The sequence below is a fragment of the Myodes glareolus genome, chromosome 25 (genome assembly GCF_982192425.1).
Source record: "Myodes glareolus chromosome 25, mMyoGla1.1, whole genome shotgun sequence".
NCBI classification, from domain to species: Eukaryota; Metazoa; Chordata; class Mammalia; order Rodentia; family Cricetidae; genus Myodes; species Myodes glareolus.
Window position 1 is genome coordinate 4,084,286 of NC_142050.1, and position 24,645 is coordinate 4,108,930.

The 24,645-nt window shown below is 42.6% G+C and overlaps 1 protein-coding gene across 1 annotated transcript; it reads right to left on the reverse strand.

The window, feature by feature from the left end:
- Positions 1-228: 228 nt before the first annotated feature.
- On the reverse strand, positions 229-24,645 carry Pon1 (paraoxonase 1). Its single transcript, XM_048437000.3, has 9 exons — positions 24,446-24,645; positions 17,790-17,860; positions 15,930-15,985; positions 15,448-15,616; positions 12,171-12,297; positions 9,107-9,307; positions 7,595-7,676; positions 3,903-4,031; positions 229-512 (listed from the first exon to the last, which is right to left on the reverse strand). The coding sequence occupies exons 1-9, from the start codon at positions 24,517-24,519 to the stop codon at positions 354-356; spliced, it is 1,068 nt and encodes a 355-aa protein (XP_048292957.1). The 5' UTR covers positions 24,520-24,645; the 3' UTR covers positions 229-353.

The following is a 24,645-nucleotide window of genomic DNA, read 5'->3' on the forward strand; positions in this document are numbered from 1 at the left end:
CCTAAAGTTCCCAACCCCTCCAAAAATACCACCCCCAGCTAAGGACCAAAGATACAGCATACAAGCCTGTAGGAACATTTCAAACATAGCACAAATTATGTAGACTTGACAAATTTAGTCATTTTGGTGAAAGAGTTTCTATTGGTAACTGAGGTCTTCCAAGTAGTCCAAGACTAACTAAAGAAATCCTTGCTTTTCACATCTGTGGCCAGTAAACACTCTCACACCTTCTTATGTCTAAGTTTAATGTCAGCATTCAGTAGGCAGCAGAGATCATTGTGATAGGCACCTTTGATATGGAAAAAGATGGAAATGGTGGGCTTATTTTCCATGACATGGATGCAGCCAGCTTGTCATAGATCACAGTAAAGTGCTCTGTGGTACACGGTGCCAATCAGCAGTTTCCCTTTGTACACAGAGGCAACTGTAGAACCTTGCAACACTGTGCCGTTTTCTGCATAAACCACAGTTACTTTGGGCTCTTCGGATAAAATGTTCTGAATCCGAAGCACCTATCAAATAAATGACATGAGGTTAATATTTTTGTTGTCATTTAAATCAACTTTAAAATTGAAGTTCGTTCTTCCTTAGCCACGTTATCTCACATAATTACATCGGCTGTGTTCTCTTCTAAAATTATTTGAAGGAAACTGTTTCCTTGTATGTGATGGTCAGGTTTTGGTCACATGATCTTTACCAGCATTAGTGAGCATATGAACACATATGGGTAAGGTCGAGCATATAAATAAACAACATCGCCTGAAAGTAGACATTAAAACCCAGTAGGGAACACAGTAAATATGGGGGAGGGGTGAGCAGTAGTTATATAGTTGCCTGACTGGCATTTAGGTCTTTTCTATGTATTTTCAATTAATTAGGAGCATGGATGCTTACACTGAAATGGGGGGAGCAGGGAGTCACGATTTGATTGGTCTGTTGGCTGACTGCCTATGTGAAGGTCTTTGTACTTGCTCTCTCGCTCCTCGAGCTGGAGTGCGGAGGTTACAGGCGCGTAAGCACCACTATGCCTTCAAATATCAGGTTTACAATGCAAACAAAGAAAATCAAAAGCATGACACAAGAAGCATGACACCTCTCTGTAGCATATTTATCCACTCTTGCGCAGAAGTAGAAAAGATTTTTAAGTTTAATTTCCTTCACTTAACTGAGAAATTTAACTACATCATTATTGACCGTGTATTTCAGTCAATGTTAAATTCATCATGTGGCATAGCTACTGTTTGTTCTTTGGGGTAATAAAATAATTTTATATAACAAAACCTATATGAAGGGTATCTTCTTATTGAGGCAGTGGACATGGGTCAAGTCTCGAATCTTTTATTTCCCATTTGTGCCCTTCACTGCAGAATTGGATGGGTGAGACCGAATTACTCCTAAATTCTCTTTTGACAATGATAAAATATTGTGACTTGAAGAAATGTATATCACAGAACATCCACTGTGGCAGGTTAGGGAATCCAAGGCCTGGACATGAAAGGATCTATGGGAAGCTCCAAATGATTTCTAATATAGCTAACAGATACATGTCTTATGAAATTGCTGTAATATTAACACGTTACTGTAAAAAATAGTTAAGGGTGCACCTCAGTTTGCTAAGCCTCTTATTCCCAAGAACTTGATCTCTGGGAGCAATGCATTAGTTAGTGTGTTCCAAGTCCTGCATTCTTTTCCCAGACCAAATCCATCATCAGAAAGGACATAGTTTTTTTTTTCCAGAAAAACAAATCAAATCCTTGGTAGAGCAAAGACCCAAATTTACCAAATAAGCTAACAAGCAAGAACAACTAAAACTGAATATTTACTCAGTTATATACTGAACACCTGCAGCTTACATTAAAATGCAGTTGAGCAAGCCTGAAAGCAAAAGACTAACAAAAGATTGACGACAAGCACAATCATAATTCCCTGTAAATTTGGAGATAAGAGATCAGGAACCAGTCATATTAGACTTCTTTCAATACAAATATATAGGGAGAGGTTATTGTGTGTGTGTGTGTGTGTGTGTTATACACACATGTGTATCAAGTATAAACTTTCACTATCCCTTAAACAAATCAGTATAGCTAATTATATAGCATTTGCAGTGTGTTAGGTACTTTAGGTGATACGGAGAGGTTTAAATATGTAGCACAAATTGGGCAATGGTGGCACACACTTTTAATCTCAGCACATAGGGAGGCAGGGGCAGGTGGATCTCTGTCAGTTTGAGACTGGCCTGGTCTAGAGTGAGTTACAGAACAGCCATAGCTACACAGTGAAACCCTGGTTGGAAAACCAAAAAAAGAAAAGAAAAAGTAAGAGGGGACAATGAGGTGTCTCTGTGGTAAGAGCACGTGCCACGCAAGCATGGCTGCTTGGGTTCAGATCCCTGGGACCTCAGAAAGAGCCAGGAAAAGAGACTTGGGTTTGGAATTCCAGTGTTGAAGAGGCCCTGGCTTCCATGTTCAGTGAGAAACCCTTTCTCAAAAAGTAAGGTGAGGAAGTAGTTAAGAAGATAGCCAATATTGTCTTCTGGCTTCCTCAGGTATGTACACATATATACAGGTACACAATCTCACCCAAATACACAAAAGCAACATATACAAGAGGATGGAGATGCATGGATCATGTTAAAATGCCATATAACTTTAGATAAGGGGCTTGAGTTTCTATGGGTTTTGTATCCACAGGCGTCACAGAGCAGTCCATCAGAGATGTGGAGAGAGGCTGTAGTGATACCCTGCATGGGTTACTGAAGCCAGGTAAGGAAAAGTCCTACGGGGAAGTGGATGACAAATAGATATGACCCACCAGTGTGACATCGCTGTATTTTTTAAAGCTAGTATGAATTCCCAAATTGAAGGAACTCACTACTGAGATAAGGATGTGGGCCCCTGTAGCAGGAATTCTAACTGCTCTTAACAATAAAACCCAGAGTCAGATATCAGGGTAAATGTTGAAAAATCAGACAGACAAAGGAGCAAGCCACAGCCTCCTCTTACCTCACCAACCTCTCAGCCAAAAAGGACCAAGATCCTGTCTCCACCCTGTCTAAATCGTTTCCTTGCTCTGCCCAGCCATGTCATTTCTTGTTTCTTCCTCCCAGATGCAGGAATGAAAGGTATGTGCCACCACTGCATGGCCTTTATGGTTAACTAGTGCCTAGTTCCACACTCTGACCTCCAAAAAAAACATTATTTGGTAGAGCACAAACAAAATATCACCACAGGCACCACCCAGTGCTGGATGTCCTTACCACAGCTCTTCAGGCTCACATTCCCTAGGCTCTGCCTTGCCCAAGGCCTATGTGTAGGGGCCTCTCCAGCATGACTTCTTGCATGCTTGGAAGGTCTTTTCCCCTGAATGATTTCTGGCTGACTAAATCCTCAGCAAGGTGCCCACCTTCCTCCAAACCACTCTGTGTATGTGTGTTCATTTTATTTTGTTTTTATTTTTTTCCAGTGCTTGGGGGCAATCCCAGTGCTTCACATATGCTAGATAAGCGCTTTCCACTGACTGTACTCCCAACAATACCCATTCCCTTCTTCTGGCTTTGGCAGACATTTCCTGCAAACACACACACACACACACACACACACACAGAAAGAGAGAGAGAGAGAGAGAGAGAGAGAGAGAGGAGAGAGAGAGAGAGACAGACAGACAGAGAAAGACAGACAGACAGACAGATAGAGAGCAAGCGAGCCCTGTGTTACTACTGTGTTAGCTTCTGCTGGTGTCCCTATACTAAGCTCATCAAAACACCCCCACAAGCTCTTTAGACCTGAGAACCAGGTCATGTGTTCATGTGCCCTCTGTCATTTGCACATATAAGGAGAATTTTGCTTTCAATTGAAAACCAATAGTGAGAACAAGCCCTGCATCCACTTCATCACGCAACTAACCTCTGAGCCAGGAGGATTCTCTGCGTCATAGAAGAAGATCCTCATTCCATTGGGATGACAACCAACCCAGAGGTCCCCTGTCACAGGATCCACGGAGATGTTATCCACAAGGGTGTCAAAGTTGAGGGTCTGCCGAGGTAAGAAAAGAAAGTGAGCCTATGGTGAGCTGGCCAGAGATACCTCAGAGGCGCTGTCCTCCCATGTAGGCCAGCACAAGCTGCTCTGGGGCACAATCCACCGCTAAACTGCAGTGATGCTTCTGACCTTCTGTCTGTCTATGCTCGCATTTCATTGGGCTCAAAGACAAGCTGAGGGCAGGGCATGAATTACAAGACAAAGACTGACTCTTAAGAGTTAAATGAAATCATCTGTACATGAACTTAAGGCTTAAAAAAATAAGTGCAGGATAAATGTATTGTTTCTAAAGAGGCATGTGCATGTGATATGCTTACAAATATCCCAAAAACAAACAAAAAGATGTAGATTTACTTCTGAGGAGGAATGTTGAGGAAATGTAAGCTCCTTCATGGCTGTGTAACCAGGAAAGAAATGATCACCAGGATCTAATCCTTGCCTTGAAGTTGAGGGAAAGTTTGTTCTTTCATTTCCTGAAGTTATACAGCTCCCTGCTCTTTTTGCCGTTTCTTCTCTAAATATGAGCTGCAAACGCACGATCGCTGCAGATTGCTGTCGTGCCTTTGCACTGGCATCATAAATAATAGCAACGATTCCTAATTCCGCCATTCGTCATCCTGGCTGCCTTCTCCTGGGAAGAAATCCCATCTATTTGTTTACCTCTAACTCTCACTGAAGAAACAATATTTATTGTGTACTTGAGTCCAGTGGTTTCAGTTCCCAGGGACCCTAGAAATAACTGGTCTGGACTCCCCGAAAAGGCAACTGCAATGTGCTGCCACTGCCCTCTGCTTCTTGCTCAAAATGAGAACTGTCCCTTCACGTCCCCTAAGGGATTCGACGGCTCAGGCCACGTGGAAGAGCCTCGCTGTAGAGCTGTCACCCTTCAGCCTAGAAACTGGCAGCCTTCCACTACAGGAGGTGGCTGAGCAAGCAGTCCCAGGCCAAAATCTACTCCTGGCTTTTTCCAGCCCCCAGGAGTCATCCGCCCAGTGTCAGCTCTCCACTTACAAGCTGACATTAGCGTCTTTAAGTGAGGAAATGCGTTACCTAGTGTTCTTCTGTTAGCACAGAGCAGGGAATTTGTCAGCAGCAAATTCCATGGTGGATGGAAGCCTGCTGAGAACACCCGGAGAGGTAAGAGTGAGACAGAAAGGCCGAGGAGCCCATCCACTCTGCACACAATTACCACACACTCTGCAAGGCACTCAGCTCCACACCTGCAGTGAGAGGGAGGACTAGACAGAGCTCCTGCTGATCCCAGACACCATCTGTCAGGCAGCCTGCTCTGGGTCCAGAAACAAACTCATGCCTTGGCAATATCCAATACCTAGCCCCGCTAATAATAATAAAATCACAACGGATATCTGTATCCCATCTCATGTTCCCACAAAGACATGTGCAAGATATTCAAGTCTAAATACGAAAGTGTTGGTTAGGTAGTTCGGCAGCAAAGTGCTTGTCCCTATCCCTAACCGGGCCTAGGGTTCAGCAACCCTTAGAATTACCTAAAAGAAATGCCCTAAATAAGGAGCTGGGTTTTTTCTCTTAACACCCCAATATTTTGAGAATTTCAGCTGACAAAAGAGTACCATTTTTTAGTCTTAGAGTCGTGGGGAACAGGCGAATGCTTTTTTGCTATGGTAAAATGCTGGTAAGATGTCACCTGCTGTCAGAACCATTTCCACAAGGACAGTTCAGTCGTATCAGGCACAGGCACGTGTCTGTGTAACTGTCACGGTCAGCCACCTCTAAGAGCTCTGCAACCATTAAGTGATCATTCCTGATTTCTCAGCTTTTGGTAACCACCATTGTGTTGTTCCAATGAGTTTAGAATATTAAACTTATGTTAATTATTTTATTTTGGGAGTAGAGTCTTGCTATATAATTCAAAGTGACCCCTGATTCGGAATCCCCCCATCATAGCCTCCTGAATACTAGGATTACAGGTATGAGCCACCATGCCGGACTCTAGGTACTTCAAATAAGTAAAATCATGATGTCAGTGCTTTTGGGCCTGGTTTATTTTGCTTAGCATATGTTTCATCCATTTGTAAAACTGAATACGGTTCCAGTGTATGATAACACCACGTTTGGGGCAGGACATACACCATTCATCTTTACCTCAGATTTGGTAATTAGTCTCAAGAAGTTGTTCAAATCTCTTGGCATCCTGAAACATTACTGAGCTAATGTTAACTCACATAATCCCTCTAAAGAATGAGTATCACTACATTTGACAGGGTTACTTCTGCTACACTGGTTGTAATGACGAGAGATGGCCTGTTCTGGAACCAAATGCAGAAGCCAGCTCTGACCCCTGCCCCTAGCCCTACCCCTGCCCCTAGTCCTCATATTCCATGTTGTTTGTTTATTGAATTGGGTTTTATTACGGAAGTATCTGCTGTCATAAGCACAGTGTGTTTTTGTTCCCTAAGCCGGTTGGGGTGTGTGAGATTTCATTTCTCTGCAGCTGATATTTAACTAGCTCTGCCGATTATTTTTAATGTCAGAGAGGATTTGCTGTTGCTTTGAGGCAGTTTTCTCTGAGTGAGGCCTCTTGTGACAGTCCCTGGGACATGGTGACAGGAACAGTCATGCAATTGGAAGTGACAGTGCTTCATGCTGTGGGCATGGGTGTTGGCAGCATGGTATCTTGTGGCTCTGCAGGGACAGGGGCCACTTCATAGTGTTCCATTTGCATAAGCCTTCTTTCTTCCCCTTTGAGCAATTACAGTTTCTGACCAAAACATTTAGGCTAGACCAGAATTAGTAGGGGCAGAAGGTGAAGCCCTGATACGCCGTCAGCCCCACCATAGTAATTAAACAAATGTTTGCTGAGTGCTTAGTAGATGTTAGAAACTCTTCCAGTGAAAAACAGAAAAACAAATGTGTCCTGGTAAATCCTATAGACAGTAAAGAAGACTAGTAAGTGTGTAGTGTGGGAGGATGAAAACTAAAAGCGAGAATAAAGTCATTGAGAAGTCAGGACCTAAGGTGGGGAGCAGGAAGCTGTTAGTAATTTTGGTTGTTAGGGAAGGTCGCACTGGAGTGCCACATCAGTCAGAAGTGAAAGAGAGAAGAGAGCCACAGAGACCAGCAATACAAGGGCTCAGAGTCTGCTGCTGGATTCCTCATAACAGCTGGAGAAAGGAGAAGTGACAATAGGGCAGATCTGGAAGTAGCCAGGTCACATGCAGCCATTGTGAGTATGTGGCTGTTACAGAGGGGAGTAGGAAAGGGAGGAGAGAGAGAGAGAGAGAGAGAGAGAGAGAGAGAGAGAGAGAAAAGAATGAGGAAAAAAGTAGAAGGGAACCTGGGAAACAGCCCCTCTTAAAAGGTTTCCTGTGTGAGATGCCTGGGTTGCTGACTCCCACTCTGGAAGGAGCAAAAGTGGACAACAAACACATGATGACGCTGATGGCTCTTAATAAATAAGTGAAGAATTGCTTCTCACCTACTCTAATTAGACAATCCCTTTCTCCTCACTTTTAATTTCACAAATCAATTAGCATCTAATTATCACTCTGCAAATTTATAGTGTTAATACATCTTACCTTCAATGGAGTTAAAGTCCAATTAGCATGCTTTTCATACACGTGAATCTTGTGAGCCAACAATTCAGCTATATAGACATGCCTTCAAAGAAGAAAGAGCTCCATCAGAGTGCTTGAAGTGATGCCAAAAGGTAAGTTGTGATAACTCGTCTTGGGGTGGAGCTTTGCTTAGACACTAGAAAGTAGAATCTGTCTCAAAGCAAACTCAACTCCAAAGAACTCGGTGATTCTATAGGGTATGAAACATTTAATCACTGGAAAGTCATTACCTAAGATGGCAAGGTACTCATGTTTGATCAGAAGGGAAGGAACTTAATGCTAACAACTGCTCTTAATATTTGCATTGCACATTGCTGCCTTTGATTTGTCAACCCAGTGGCAAGCCCAAGGTTCTACATGTCAGAGGGGAGTAAGTTTGGACTTTGGCTTTGGGGAGCATCAGGAAGCCCTCTTGATGATGGTCTTCTGTTTCAGGCAAGAGGAAGTATGAGAGAAGACAAAGGTTTGGTCTCCATGCAGAGAAGTCTTTCTCCCTCCTGTAACTCAAGTTACTACACATGAGTTTAGTAAATTACACAAGGTGTAACACCATACACCATAAATATTCTTGATGAGATTAAGCACAGTATATTCTAGAAAAATGACAGCAACGGTATGCTAATTATCTCCTGTGAGAATCAGAGACAATATGAGCAACAGAAAATTGCCTGTGTTACTGATGCTCTAAAATTTTTGATAATATAAGGTGAGGGAGAGTATAGATGGACAATGGACAAATTTGATATGTTCATCGGTGCTACCCAGAGTGTGGAGCCCAGATCAATAGTGATCTGTGAAGTGTTTGTTGCAAAATTAACATGAGCTAGTAGACTACACCACTAATAGTTGCATTGACTCTTTCACACAGTAGGTGTGGTGGCTTGAACGAGAAAGGTCCCTACAGGTTCATTTATTTGAATTGTTATTTAAGAGTTAGTTGAACTGTCTTGGAAAGACTAGGAGATGTGTTGGAGGAGGTGTGTCCCTGGGGTTGGGCTTTGAGGTTCCAAAGACCTGTGGCATTCCCAGTTAGCACTCCCTGACCCCCGACACACACACAGCTTGTGTTTTTTGTCTCAACAAGAGAACTCTCAGCTACTTTTCCAGCACCATACCTGCCTGCCTGTTGCAGTGCTGGTCAGAGACTTACCGTGAACTGTGAGCCCACCATTCAATGCTTTCTTTTATACATTTCCTTGGTTGATATGTCTTTTGTACAGCAATAAAAACGTAACTAAAGAGTGAGAGTCCCTGACGAGTGTCTTGTATACATCCCAGTACAAGGCCATTTCATAATGCAGACCAAACTACTTACTATGTTCACTCTTTAGAGACTCCCCCCAAATCACTATTCCACTCTCATCTTACTAGCATAACACTACAGATAAATATATTACATAGGGAAATACGATGTTCTAAAGCTATATAAAGAGAATCCAAATAAATTTATTGTGGTATAGAAGGCACACATACTTGCCATTAGGGGAAATGCCAATGCCATTAGCGAAATCAAATCCTTCTGCTAACACTTGGACTTTATCAGGACTGTAGTAAACAACATTGGACCATGAGAGACCCAAGTACATTTCCCAGGACTTTAAGTATGGGTCAGCAAAATAGTGATCATTTGTGGCATAAAAGCTCTCAGGTCCAACAGCGGCAATATCATTGATGCTGCAATTAAAAATACACAATTATATACAGAAAGATAGCACACATTATAAGATTACACATTTGGTATTTATTAAAATCTAGCCTTAAAGTCAAAATATGGGATGGAGTCCTCACACCAGCAGGGATAGCCCCAAATCACCACGGCAGCAGTCCTAGCCAATCCCCAAGGATAATAAGATCTGGTTATTAGTACTAAGGCATGAAAACCATATTATATGTAGTGTAAACGTAGTGGCATGCATGTGTGTCTGTGTGTCTATGTAGTCAGTAAACGCTGAATTAAGCCAAAGATCATAATAAGGGCAAGATGAGTCTGCACACAGGACACTGAGTCCCATTAAGTCAAGCCCATTGTAACAGGAACTAAAAACATTGATCAGGTAGCGCTGTGGTTTCAGCCTTATTAGCTGTGTGATCCAAGTGAGACTCAATCCTCAGTTTCCTTCTCAGGAAAGAAAGGGTGATGGTCTCTTCTGTCATGTGCCATGAAGTTTCATGCCTCTTAACTGAGCAAGTTTTTGAGCAAAAATGTTCGAAACAGGATGTTTGGCTCTTCCTTTGCTGATTAAGACTCTCTCTGTGCTTCTGCAAATGTCAGCTACATGAGTCTATTACTTAGCTTTAGTAAGTACCATAGCAAATACATCAGTGAGTCATTTCTTGCTGATTGAGGTAACGGAAGTTCCCTGGGGCCATGATCTAAGAGACAATTATCGTTGCTCTACTTTAGAGAGCATAATGACAAATGCGTCACCTCTGACGCAGCCACGGCCCAGGGGTCAGCGAGATGGCACAGCGAGCCTCAGTTTCTTATCTGTAAAGGAAGCCTAGCCGGTTTTCCCCTCAAAGTCTCACGACTCATTAGAGAAGTCTACGCTTATGGTTGGAATTGCAGCTGTGGAATCACAGTGGGAATCACAAGGAGACAGTGTTGGCCCACTCCCTGAGTCCTCCATCATCACCAGCCACCGCTACCACAGTGGAAAATGTCCGTGCAGTCAGGATGAGGCTGGGCAGGTTTTGGGCAGAAACTGTCAAGCTGTTTTTCCTTCTCTTTTTAAAACAGATTTTAGAAGTTAGTGTGCAGCTCTCTGTGAAGAAGGAGCAGATGGGAGCAGTTTGGAGCAATAGCTTTGAAATTTGATTTACTGTTTGAATCTGAGCCTTCCTGCTATGGTCACGGCGTGGGACCACAGCATGTCACCCAACTTTCAGCCGCTTTCTGAAACTCGGTGTTCTTTCTGTAGCCTGGCATGCTGGGTAAAGACGGAAAGGAACAGGGAATATAAAGGCCTTGCCATTGTGCCTGGCGTGCATAAAGGACCAATAATAGCAGCCATGCTGTTGTTATTAGCATGATTAGCTTATGGCAGATTTAGTAATTTGAATATTAATAGTATAAACACCCTAAAATACAAAGCCACAAATGTGTGCGACTAATCCTTGGGTAGAGAGAGCCAAATTCTAGTTCATTGTGGCACTCTGATTATTTGTGGTCTGGTTCTGTCCTGCCAATCCACAATATTTTCACATCTGACTGAGAAAAAAAATCCCTGTTCTGCAAAATTGGAAACATTGGTGGCTAAAAAAACAAAATAATAATTATTTTCATGATTTCGTGGACTCAGTGCTGGCTCTGGCTTCCAGCTAATCCCAGCTATATTAATGGCTGAGGCTGTCATCTGAGGGAACTGCACAGATAGGCCAGGTCACAAAAACAATTAAACCCACATACGGTATAATGCCAAATTAATGTGAGTGTGTGTGTGTGTGTGTGTGTGTGTGTGTGTGTGTGTGTGTGTGCTGTATCTCAGCCTGATCTCAAAATCCTTATGGGCTGAGGATGGCCTTGAACTCCCAATGGCTGGGACCACAGATATGCACCATGCCTGCTGGGGATTGAACCCAGGGTTTTGTGCATGTTCGGTAAGCACTCTTTCAAATGAGCTACACCTCAGCTCATAAAATACACTCATTGTATAAGCAAACTTCTACCTCTAAACTAGTCTGTCCATTTGACCTCATCCTAGGAATGCAGAAAACCTGGGCCTTGGTTCCAACTTGGCCAATAACTAGCTAGTCGAGATTTATCTAATAATTTAGTTGTTTCCACTCTGTGCCCTCATCTCCACACCTCAAGCGAGGCTGGAGCCTGGACATACAGGTGAAGCAGTGTATACCAAGGCCAAGACTCTGCATGGGTCTGCAGCAAGTACAGAACCAGTGCACCAAGAGCAAGATGAATGAATGGTGCTCCTAAATTATACAAGGAGGTAAACGAAGCCTAGACCACTACAGTCAAGTTATTTGGGGAGATAATATTCGATTGGCTTAAATCTATCATTGGGCCCACAGACCAGTTCTTCATGAGAAGGCTGACTTTTGATGGGTTGACAAGAATTGATATCCTCAGGTGTCTACTTGTCTCATGGATTATATTGTCCAGGAATCTAACTTGGAACCCAATATTCATATCAGTCGTGTACAACACAGCACTAGTCGATTCAGTATAAGGATGTCTAAGATGCAGTGAGTTTGGGATCTCTCCTGCATGTCTCTGGAGCTCATAGCACCATCTGCGATTGGTCTTGTAAAGAAGCGGTTTTGTGTTGTTTTGCCTTTTAGTTTCTCAGAATGCTTTGATAGAGGTCCTGAGGGTAGAAGCTGAGCTATAGTGTCCGCCCAGAAGGGGGTAGATGAGGGAAGAAGGGAATGAGCCAACTCTTAGGGTTGCAGGGTCTCAATAAGTTCTGGAGAAAAACATTCAGAAGAGTTGACTCTGCCCTGGTCCAGAAGACACACTAAATGTGAATGAGCCATCTTCCATAGTCAAGGGAGCTGTGTGTGTAAGGCTCCTAATTACCTAGGCAAAAGCTCATGTGTGATGGTTCTCAGATGCAAAAGTGATCTTTCCTCTTCTTGAAATTTAAACACCTCCACAGTGGACTTGAAGTCTGGGTGGTTTACCACTAGTAGGTAGACAGCATTGTCTGAGAGGAGATGAAAAACAAAAGATTGAAGCATTAGCGAAGCTCTCAACTGTCAGTTCTGTCTCCCCAGAGCAATTTCAACCCGCCTCCAACCAGTACTTAGGCTGCCAGGCAGACGGAATATTTTCATCTTTGTAGAAAAAAGCATTTGTGATTGCTCCTAAGAAAAGTGGCTAAAGGAAAAAGTAGTGACAACCTCTAAAAACTCACAACTTCACAGGAGAAAAAAAAAGCCCTGAACTTCAGAATGAACACCACCAGCACCAAACTTCAGAAAACTTATTAAGTTTTGATAGCTCAGTTGATCTTTGTGGGACACTAAGTTGAGGGGAAAGGATTGAGGGTGTGGGAATTGGACTAGACAGGATGCTTGAGTTTAATTTCCACAATGAACAGTGAGTTTGTGTGTAATTTCCACAGTGGATAGTGGGCTTACATGTAATTTACACAGTGGAAGATGAAAAATGCCTCCGGAAGAATGTCTGAGAGAGAGGAGGATTTTGGGCATGAAGAAAGCGCTCTAAGTGGTAAAGAAGCTGTGATCATAGAAAATGTGACAAGATGCTACTTGTCTAAAGAAGAGGTGAGAAAGCGGTGGTGGTTCACTCTCAAATTCTAGTACTTGGGGGGTGGAGGCAGGAGGGTTGCTTTAGGCCTACAGAGTAAGAAACTGTCTCAAGTAGAGGATACGGAAGAAGAAAGCAAGAAAAGGAAGTGAGGTGTCTTTGGAAACCTGTAACTTTATCAAATTGGTATTTAAAGGAAAATGACACTCTGTTTGGTAGATGTTTAGTAACAGAAAAGCCATCTCAGATATTTTTGATTGGCTCTTCCAATAAGCATGTATTTTTAATTGGTGTTAGGTTTAGATATTGCAAAGGAATATTGTAATATGCTAAAGAGCTAGAGGGTAATGTCCTCTTAGCAGCTGGGTAGCTTCTTTCCAACAAGATGGGTCTTAGAACCGAAACCTAACTGAAGCGAGAGTAAACTGTGTGTCTATCTGAAGAAACAATGTTCCAAGTCAAGGGAAGAAAGTTTGCAAACGCCCTGAGGCGAGAGGTTCCTTGATACATTCACATAATAGTGAAGTTATGATTGGAGCCCAGAGAAAGTGAAGAATCTGAGGCCAAAGAGGGAGGGGCAGGAACAGCCTTGCTGGGCATTAGGGCAGGATCTAGGTTTAACCAGTTAGGACCATGAACAAGGAGTAACATGAGTTGAGACTGCAGTAAGATCTCCACTTAGAAAGAGGAATTCATGTTAACAGTATAACACTGGCCAAAAAAATGACAAGAAAGGACCCTAGAGTCATTTGGCACATCAAAAATCCCTGGTAACAACTGAAGATCAAGGAAGACAATGTTCTAAGTGGGGATTAGAACCAGAATTCATATTGTATACCGAAGATTCTACTAGAAGTTTGAGTTATTACTCTCAAAAATATTTATAGACAGTCCATGTGCAGGAATGTCACCCTGGAACTGATTGTAAAGAGGTAAAAAAGTGAAAAGAAGTCCTTATATACAAGCAGATGGGCAGTGCTCAGGGGCCCCACACAACTGAACCTGAGAGTCCCCAAAGTGGTTCTAAAAGCACAGGCATGAAAGGAAGCCTGGGATGCAGTGCGGAAAACGGCAGTCACCTACAAAGGGGCTTGGCAATACTACTCAGTCTGTGTTTTTAAAAAGTATACACATGCCAACCACCGTATTTCATTGCATCTAAAATGTTTCTAAGAAGCTGGAGAGATGGCTCAGTGGTTAAGAGCACTGACTGCTCTTCCAAAGGTCCTGAGCTCAATTCCCAGCAACCACACGGTGGCTCACAACCATCCGTAACGAGATCTGGTGCCCTCTTGAGGAAGAGACCTGGTCATTCTTCCTCATCAACTTAGACCATGAAACCCAATATGGACAAGTTCAACAGAATTGCCATATATGGGGTGCCCATGCACCTTCAGCATTGCCAGGGCATAAATTTCATTCATTCATTCATTTCAAAATGTTTTGAAAGGGAAATAAAATGGCAAAGGTTGGGGTGAGTGTATAGAAAGATCATTAACATATATATATATATATATGTGTATACATATATATGTATATATATAATCATTTTTTGACATTTTAAGTTTAAAGTGGTCATAGGAGAGGAACAAAAATGGAAGTATCTATGAAGATTCTTTAATATGGGACTGAATATCTAAAGGGAAAATAATATTAATAACCCTTATTTGGTGATATTCTCCGAGAATACAGGTGCAGACAGTGACACTAGTGTGAAATGTCTGGATGAGGGAAATAAACAGGCAGCAAAATGTTACAGTGGCTGACGAGGGGGACCCTGGCAGGGAGAGCAGAAGCTGGGTCATCGGGTAGGGGCGATGCTATTAAAGAAGAAAGTGAGGTGGGAGAAGGAAGGATGGGAAAAAGGAAGGGGGAGAGAGAGGGGAAAAAAGGGAAGGGAAGAGGAAATGGAGACAAAGAACATACATGACCATTTTTGTCACCTGGACAAGTCTTAACCATTGCCCCAGCCACCGTCAAACCAGCAGAATTCAGTTTCCCGGGCTGAAACTTGTACACTGGGATTTTCACATTTCCAGGTGTTTCTGTGTGCAACTGAATTTAACAGTTCCTACACTGCAAAGGAAATGGGACCAAACACACTCAAGGCATTGTGGGTGGAGGAATGCAAGTGCAGTTGAAAGCATCCAAATGAAAATGAGCTTCTACACAGAGCACAGAGCACCAGGGACGGGCCTGAGAAAGCTGTGCAGGAAAGCAGTGTCACCGTGTCTGCGGTAGCTAGCTTCATGTGATTGAGGGCTGGAAACACTACGGCTGCAGATGCTCGGATCTGTCCATTGTTTAACAGAGAAAACCTATTACAGTTAAAGCTGAATATATAATTATAATATGGGCCTAATGTGAATACTACTAGTTTATGAAATCAGTGGCTTTACAAATCTGTCATATGTAGCATTTTCAGGCATTGAAATGATTTTAGAATTGCTTACTTAAAAACAGAAGGTAGGGTCAAAATCCATAAAAATTACTCATGACTAGTCTTTCATAGATTGAGAAGAAATGTTCATTGTTGGCTATACTTTACCTTTTGAAACTTTTCTTACTCAGTATTAACTGTTACCTTCATCTGTGAATGTGCTTACTCCATGAGGGTTAAATGACGATTTATCGAAATTATTTCCTGTAATTTCTAATTCCAACACAGCTGGGTTCTTCTCATTCAAGTTCATCAGAAGTATTTTTCCAGGCGTATTGGGATCAAAACTTTTTATGCCAGGATATTCTAGTCCCTTAAAGGAATATTGGAGAAAAAGTAGGCATATCACAGTGCTTCAAGAGTTGAGAGGCTCTGATTGTCATGTGTCTCTACAATAACTGCTCTGGGCCACAGGTGACCACAGGGACATCTCTTAACTGACTGACTTGTGGGACAAGCCCACAGGACACTCTGGAAGCCATGGGCTCCTCTGTGGTTATCCCGATACAGAGGTCACATCACCTTCAGTCAAGTCATATGTGAACACAGAACAGCTCCCAGCCCTGTAACAGAGTAGAACCCATCTCATTTGAAAGTGGACACGGTCAATGACAGCAAACACTCACAGTGCTGAAGAAAGCCAATCCATTAGGCAGGATCTCCAAGTCTTCAGCACCTGTTTCTGCAGGAAGGAAAGCAGGAGGAGAAACTGTTTCAGAGTCCTGCAGGACACTGGCAATCCTCTCGTTCATCTCCTCCCTCTTGAAAGTGAATCTCTGTCGGAGCTCATATTTGCTAGATTCAGAACAAATTCTCCCTTACACTCATATTGTTGATTGTGATCATAAGAACATTAAAGAATAAATTTTAGCCAGGCAGTGGTGGCACATGCCTTTTACCCCAGCACTTGAATGGCAGATGCAGCCGAATCTCTGCAAGATGCCAACCTGGTCCATAAAGCGAGTTCTGAACAGCAGGGCTGTTACACAGTGAAACTCTATCTGGAAAAATTGAAACCAAAACAAACAAACAGAATGAATTTTGTATTTATTTATTTATTTGACAGAGTCTTGCATAACCCAGGCTAACCTTGAACTCACTTTGTAAATTGAGGATAGCCCTCACAGGTGATAGGAAGACAGACATTTGCCACCATGCCTAGTTTGACTATATGGAATTAAAAACAATTAATATCATCAGCAAGCACAATGACAACTTGGACTTCATTTACTTGTTTCAGATTGATGACTCTTTACCTCAGAATCAAGATCTCTCTTATATCCATATATCTCATAATCTATGGACATTCACAAATTATCAAAAGTGTGATTATTTGGAAAGAGCTGGTATTAGTGTGAACTCCTGAACCCATAAACTCATACCAAGTACATACACTACATCACAGTTTCAAATCAATTCCATGTCTGAAAACCATGTTAGAAATACAGGCAAATCCCAAACGTTTGTTTTTTTTGAAGTGGAGATATTTTGCTGATAGTCGGTAGCATGTATTTGCTAAGTATAATACCAATAAAATATCTCAAGTGAGTTACGACTTAAATACATTTAATTTTTAAATTTTTCAATTAGTACAGAAACAAATGAAGTATTTGTTTTTGTAGTCATACTCTTCATGGTATGTATCTTTTTCAGAAACCCAGGGATGTTTGACAGCAATATTACAATTTCCTAGAAAAGGTGTTGTGCTGTAAGACAACGTGTTTAAGAATCCTACTGAAATGAGTCTTCTTGACTTGCCTTCTGGACTACAGTCATCTCAGACAAATAGCTCTAAGAGCAAAAGCCAACAACCCCTACCCAAATACAGCAAAAGCATGGATCTCAAATGAGCTGGCCTCCGCTAACAAAGTTAGCCGGTTGGCTGAAACAAGATGCACACTTGTGCTCTGCGATGCTCTCAGTTGGTTACCAGGGGTTACCATTTCCCCACCTTTTTATCTTTGCTGACAGGTCTTGCCTCCCAGGATGGACAGCAGTAATTATCTTCCCAGCTTCCTTTGTAACTAGACTTCAGCCTGTCCCCCAGCTCTGCCTAATGAGATCTAAAGGGAGATCTGCTGAGAACTTCCGGAAAAGCATCTCCCAGCCAACACTCAAAAAGCCTTGTGGTAATTGCCTGGGAGAGCATTCATTGAAACATTATTTTTTATTTTAGGCTTCAATCTTCTTCCTCCCTCTCCCTTTTGCCGGTTCCTTGGGTTTTGTTACCATGAAACCATTGTTATGTCTACAGTTTGTGTTCTGTTGACCAAACAAACCCCAATAAAATCTGAAGCATCTTGGTAATATGTCTGTGAGGTCAAAAGTCAAAGCATGTGGCATCTGTAAGCACCTCCTTTCTCTATATCACACTCCTGATTCAATGCTGTAATTTTTGACAAAATTGAACTTCAGTATTAGCAAAACATATAGTGAGACAATATCCTTGCATTTAAAATTTGACACTTCTTCATCCATATACATACCAATTCCTTTAATTAAATCACAGTTAGGAAGTTCTACAGGAGTTACTTCACGGACAGCAGCTAATCTTGTTCTGGAAAAGAGAAAAGAATTGTATATATGTGTGTGTGTGTGTGTGTGTGTGTGTGTGTGTGTGTGTGTGTGTGTATAAATATAAATTTCAGAAGGTAGAGTTAAGATGCAAAGGTAAGCCCACAAATTAATCTTTAACTGTCTTTTGCTTTGGGTATACTCCCTGACTTAGTCTTCCTGTACAGCCGGGATTCTTCACAACCAGTGGGGACCCCGGGGTATGACGTAGGGTTGGGTGAGGACTGTTGTGTGCAGAGGTGTACGGATACATAGGGTTGGGTGAGGACTGTTATGTGCAGAGGAGTACAGATACACAGGAGGCATGTGATGTCCGCTAGGCAATCCCATGACTATTTCATCAGTTGTACTTGGATTCCAATGTGGAAAGTTAGGTTGAACAGCAGCAAAACTCCAGTTAATGCCACTGATATCTGAGAGCTTCTCACAGGAAGAGCTTGCAATTTCTCAAACATGTAAACTCCCAATACATATGCTACTATATAGTTCCAGATCAGTTAAACACTTAAAAGCCATACTAGAAAAACAAATGCTTCCATTAAAATGGGGATATCTTCCATATACCTCAAGAATATGTACTTTCTATTCTGCTGGCTCTATGGCCCAGATGGAGTATTTGCTTTTCCGATATGAAGATGCAGGTGTGCTTTAAAAGTACTTACAACTTCAGAAAGTCATATCCAAGGCCAGCATGGAGAAAGGCATAGCACAGGTGGGCAATCGCTAATGTGGGCAAGAACCTACACACATACTGTGAACCCAGGCAAAGAAGGAATTTATTGAATCTGAGGACATAAGCATCGTGGCAGGGCGGGGGTAGTATCTGAGTGAAGAACAAAGGAAAAACAGACAGACATGAGGAGGAAGTGCCAGCAAGCTTCTGAACAGAGCAAAGCCATTGATGTGGCATTTGGAAGCAGTAGACCACGATGCTGGCACAGCCAAGAGAGCCAGACAGAAAGTTATGCAGCTTCTACAACAATGACCTCGTATAGCCTTGATAAGCAGTGTAAATCATTCAAGAGTTCCTAGGAATTTTAATTGCCCAGTGATGAGCTGAAAACTCCTCTTCTTCCCGTCTGGGTGCTTTATCTCAGAGAAGATGAGCCAGGACTGAGCACACACTGTATACTTCCTCACAGTGACTGCAAGTAAGGGGAGTAAGAATTGAGGCTGGGTCATTTCTTCAGAAAGAATTGAGGTATCTCTACCCTAATGTAAGTGACTTTCAGTTCCAGAGTCTAGTACAGTCTGCACAAATGGGGTGTAAGGCAGCCAACTATTCTCTTTTGTGAGGGCACCCGAGTGAGTTTGTCCCAATGCACGACCAGAACAGAAACCCACTGGGATGGATGAGAGAGAAGCAGACATAACCAAACAGATAAGAAATGCAGGGCATGCTAGAAGTTTGCACTCCCTCAGTGATGGGAATTAACTTGGGAAGCAGACTCCAGAGAAAAGCTGGGACCAGTTCTGTGACTTGGCAAACTAAGAAGCATTTCAGGAACAAAAAATTCAAGAAATGCCAGACTACAATCTGACATTGTCATCATAAGAGCTTCTGATAATGAAATAAAAAATCTGGCACAGCGGTGGTTTACAAACTTTGCAGAGGTCCACACTGGGAAAAACAGTTGAGACGGTGCAAATAAACAGTGTTCCTGCACAAATGTGAAAGCAACACCACCACACACAAACACATACACACACACACCTGAAAATAGCTTCACATAGGCCAGAGACTGTGTCAGGGCTTTGCACATGACAGACAACACTTTCCTCTGAGCTGTACCTCTGGCCCCACGAGGCATGTTCCTAGTATGGGTTTCTTTGTTTGTTTTTTTTTCATTTCAACTCAATTTAAAGATGTTGGTCATGATTTCCCAAGGTGACACTTTTCTTGGGGGGGGCATTCAGTGAATGGTTAGAGTGCCTCAATAAAGGACTAAAGTGTGGGTTCAAGATATTAAGGGCAAAGGTCATAAGACAAGGCAAAGTGGATCACTCAGAGGAATTTCAAGCACATGAAATCACTGAATGTGTTAACTTGTGGAAGGAGTCAGTAGTTTATTGGGAATCAAAAGCACACAAGTAAGTAAGTAAGAAGTAAGGTATCTCCTCAAATGGTCCTTTAAATGATGGACTTGCACAGGACAGAGAAAGACCAGTTGGCTCAGCTGTTTTCATCAGAATCACCACCGTGAGCCAGATCCCAGAACAGGCAAGAAGAGAGAAGGTCTTGACCCAGTTACTCTAGGTTCTAATTTACAGCCCAACCAAACCAGGTTTCAGCGGGATGTCAGTGATGTCACACTTCAGATCCTGTGTGTGTCCTCTTTGAGCTCGCAAACACCTCTCTCCAGTTTTCTTTTCCCTAGTTATGGATGGCTAAGATTAAGTAGTTATGAAGTGCCTAAGCCAAGGTTGGAAGACAAACATGAAGGCAAATCTGCATTCAGTCTTTTGACTGGATGAAGTTTACAGGTTGCATCACTACAGAGATGAAGATGCACTTAGATTCTCATCTACCTGCAAGCCTGTGTCTAGCTCTCAGCTTTGTGGCTGTTCTGGATCTTGTAAGTAAAGTTCAATGTCTGAGATATGTCCCTGATTCCAAAGCCTCTGAAGTCCATCCAAAATTCACATAAACTTCACTGTGAACTGTTTTGTACAAATAAACACTGACTGCCTGCCAAAGCGCACTAGACTATGCTCCTACTCTGGGCCCAGGTACGTCCTTGAGTTCCCAAGCCTTCTTCATTCATCTGGATTTCTTTATGAAGGGTACTGCATGCCAAATCCCATGCTAAGGTAACTTACACATACTTCCTCATTTAATCCTTCAAGCAATTTTAAAAATAAAGATTCAAGTTTCCAAGCTGGGGTTATAGCTCAGAGGTAGAGCATTTGCTTGGCATATTCAATGTCCTGGATTCAATCTCTGCAGTGTCCTCTCTTACTGTTTCTCTCTCACACATACACAAACACATTTTCCTTGTTCTGTATGTAAAAACATCAAATACCAGGTCATTTGGATGTGATTCCTTAATTTAAAAGGGACAACAGAGGTATGAAATCAGGAGTCAAGATACAAAGCAGTGTTTATTACTTCTCCTTTGTACCCTTTTCATTAGCCCACACTTTTCCTTCACTTTGAATGCCCTTTCCCTCACCACCTACCGCCTGTTCCTGCCTTCTGTAGCCTCCTGCGGTCTCCTGTGATGGGACCAGTAGCTCCTTCATTCATTTTCATGGACCATGATATACAAGTCTATCAAGTTCCTTGCCATGCTGCTGTTTGGTCTTGTTGCTCCATCCACATTATTAAATTATTAAATTAGTGAGTCATGCTATACCACATTACTTCCAACGTGGTTTCCAATGTGAACTCATAACTCGTGTTTCATAACTCGTAGCAGAGGGAACTCAGCCGATGTCTGCAGAGGTGTTCTATGGCACTATTAGTCTACTTCATCAGACAGAAGATGGTATAGAAATGCTGATGGGGCCAGCAGAGCTGGAAGGCAATTTAGCCTTAGCCATAGTATCAAAAACTATGGTAATATTATATAAACTATTCCCAAAATGCCCATTTGTTGGAAATGTGGTCTCAGTGCAATGCTCAAGACATGGGCCCTTAGAATCATGATAGTGTTGATCTATGTGGTATAGAGCAGTGCATTCATGAATGTCTAATTGAGTGGACTCTCTCGAGACTATGGACACTATGGAAGGTGGGCAGAGTTGGAGGAAGTAGGCCACTTGGTCCTATTTGATTTGAAGATTTGAAAGTCTACCAGGTCCTCAAGCTTTTTTTACTCTGGTTGCTTCTCTCTGTCCCTGCTCTTACCTCCTGTGGTAGTTTGAATGGAATTGACCATCACTGTCTCATAGGGAGTGGCACTATTAGGAGGTGTGACTTTGCTGGAGGGGGTCTAGCCTTGTTGGAGGAAATGTGTCACTGTGGGAACGGGCTATGAGGTCTCCTATGCTCAAGATACCACATAGTGTCACAGTCTCCTTGCCTATTGCTTTCTGATCAAGATATAGCCAGCACTATGTCTTCTTGCACGCCACAATGCCCCCTGCCATGATGATAATGGACTAAATCTCTGAACTATAAGCTGCAACCTCAGTTAAATGTTTTCCTTTGTAAGAATTGTTGTGGTTGTGATGTCTCTTCACGGCAGTAGAAATTCTAACCAAGATACACCCCCTCATCCTGATCTTCCTTGTAGCAGGCCCACTGCACTGCATCAACACCGTGGGCTTCAACTTCCAAAACCTTGAGCCAAAATAAGTCATTTTTTTGGTTAAGTTGTTGGTTTCAGGCTTTTTTCACAGTTGCGGAAGGTCTGACTAACACACCAAGTATCATTCACCAGATTCTTGGGGTGGATTTTGAGGTCATATGACAATTATGAAATCAAATGACTGCAGAAAGCTTATTATGTGCCCAGTTTTATATATCCTAATGTGATGTATATTATTTTTCCTTGAATTTTAGGTAGAGAAACAGGTTTACCTTTGCTTGGCATTAACATGTTAAAATAAATTGAAAGTTGCAGACATGAGATCTTTTCCATGTTCCTGGGAATCTGCCACCACCATTGCCTCTAGGACACGTTACCTAGCATGAGTGCACGGGAGCAGAGATATGCCGAGGAGCTAGTGCTAGGGGGGGCCATTCCCATCCCAAGACAGAAACACCGAGATCTTACACATCATGGCAGCAGATCTAAGAAGGAGCCTTTTTGTTTCTTCATGCCTCACATCCTCAAGGAATGTTCTGTGTTGTCCTGAGCATCATCTGGATTCGTACGATAAATATTATGAAAATCCACAAGTCAGGTCTGACTACAAGGATGAACTAGCACTTTGGTTTGTTCTTCTCTTCCCCTCCAATATCAGATGTTCAAGAAATTCTCCAAGGCTCTCTCAGGTCCTGCACAGATTCTCGTGGCCTCCCTCCAACTTCTCATGTGTATATTGCATCCTTGTTTGCATACAGTCCATCACTGAAGATGGCAGTATTCAGATGAATACTCTGGATTCAGGACTTGCCATCATGTGTTGAGAGGACACAGTCTCTTCCTCTCCCTTCTCTTCCCTGGGCAGATTCATGATCCTCCTGAGTCTTAGGTGCATTGTCTTCAAAATGGGGGTAAGTCATTATTTATCCCTGAGGCCCTGTGGCTCTGGCTTCAACAGGCAGGGTCTGAGCATCCTTTATGGAGCATACAAATCTCCTGAGGTGGGAGTATTTGCTTAAGTATGACTGATCAGATTCAATCATGCAAAGTGGGACCTACAACTTTGCTTATTGAGGGAGGTCTTGTGTACCTCTTAGACCTGTGGATCCTTATTTGTGCTTAGGCTTTAGGGATTCTGGCCAGTGAGTATTGTTTCCCTTCCTTCTCCTGTCGGAGATCTTCCAGGAGACTCCACACATTTCCCAATCTGTAATTTAACTGACTTTTTCAGCAGAGATGGCCCAAAGCAAGCTAGAGAGTGCTCTATGGTTAAAATGCATGCTACAGAAGTGTGAGTCCCCATGTTCTCAGCCTTTGCACCCTTGGAAAAAGCAGGAGAGAGCACTGTGCACCTGTAACTCCACATGACAAAGTGGAGACAGGGTATTTCTGGGGCTCCCTAGATGGCCAATCTAGAGAGCTCTGGATTCTGTAAGAGACCCCACCTAAAAAACTGAGGTAGCGAGTGATGGGAGATTTCTAACACCAATCTCAGACCTCCCCAAGTCCACACATGAGCAGGTACAGTCATCCACACACACCAACATATTACACATACAAGGTTTTTAAACCCAAATACTTTCCTAATATCTTGCGATTTTCGAAATAATAATTTACAAAACCCAACTCTGTGGGTGAGATTCCAATTAGTCCATAAGATTATATAACTGTTTAATCCCAAATAGTCCACGTTGATTAATTTTTTAGTTCAGAGTAAATAACACAATAATGTTGACTAAGCCTTTTAAAGTAGAATGATGTCTAGACTTTGAACCCTTATGAAAGATTATCCTGAAACTTTGTATACATTCTCAGTCTCCTGCCCATTAACACCCTGGTGGGTTATTACAAGCTTTCAAGGGAAGCAGAGACAAACACCACTGAATAGCTACTGACTCCCAGGCTCCTTGTTGGTAGTTTTCTATATACGCATATGTCACTATGTCCAGTTTATTGGCACATTCAATGAGTTGCAAAATGATTTACCCAAGATGCCTTGCTCAAAGCAAAAGCCATCCCAGTAGTCACATGCATGACTCCCCTTTTCTCCAGTTCAGCACTCACTGGAGCATGTGGCCCACACCAGGGAACAGTCGTTTCTGTACAGCTCAGTCCATAAGCAGGCTTTCTGCCCCCCCTCAGCGGAGCCTTAAACTGAAGTTCTCCAAGCCTGAAAGGAAGATTTGCTAAATCTACAGATTTTCCTCTACTCTAGGCTACTCTAGGGTGCAGAGGTGCTCCTGAAGCTAGCAGAGGTGGGGTCCACGGGGCTGCAGCCCTCACCCCACCCACCCAATTCACTGTAACAAACTTACTGATAGGAAGACTGGTGGTTCTTATAGAATGCCAAGAGCAGTCCCACGAGGGTGAGCCCTATCAGCTTCGCCATGGCCGAGACAGACGGATAGACTGAGGATGGACAAGTTCAGGGACGCTGATCAATTCTGAGGCCTGCAGCCTGGAGGCTTGGAAAACTCTGGATTGGCCAAGCTGAGTTTGCCTGGGGCCGCCCCCA

Bases quoted from the DNA above. Each gene is read 5' to 3' on its own strand.
- Pon1 (XM_048437000.3), bottom strand. From the start codon at position 24,519: ATGGCGAAGCTGATAGGGCTCACCCTCGTGGGACTGCTCTTGGCATTC. The intron at 7,677-9,106 runs GTATGTGTGCCT...TCTTCTTTGAAG, and splicing joins GGCATTTCCCCTAATGGCAA to GCATGTCTATATAGCTGAAT. The intron at 4,032-7,594 runs GTAAGATGTATT...TTACCTCGGCAG, and splicing joins GGACTTTAACTCCATTGAAG to ACCCTCAACTTTGACACCCT.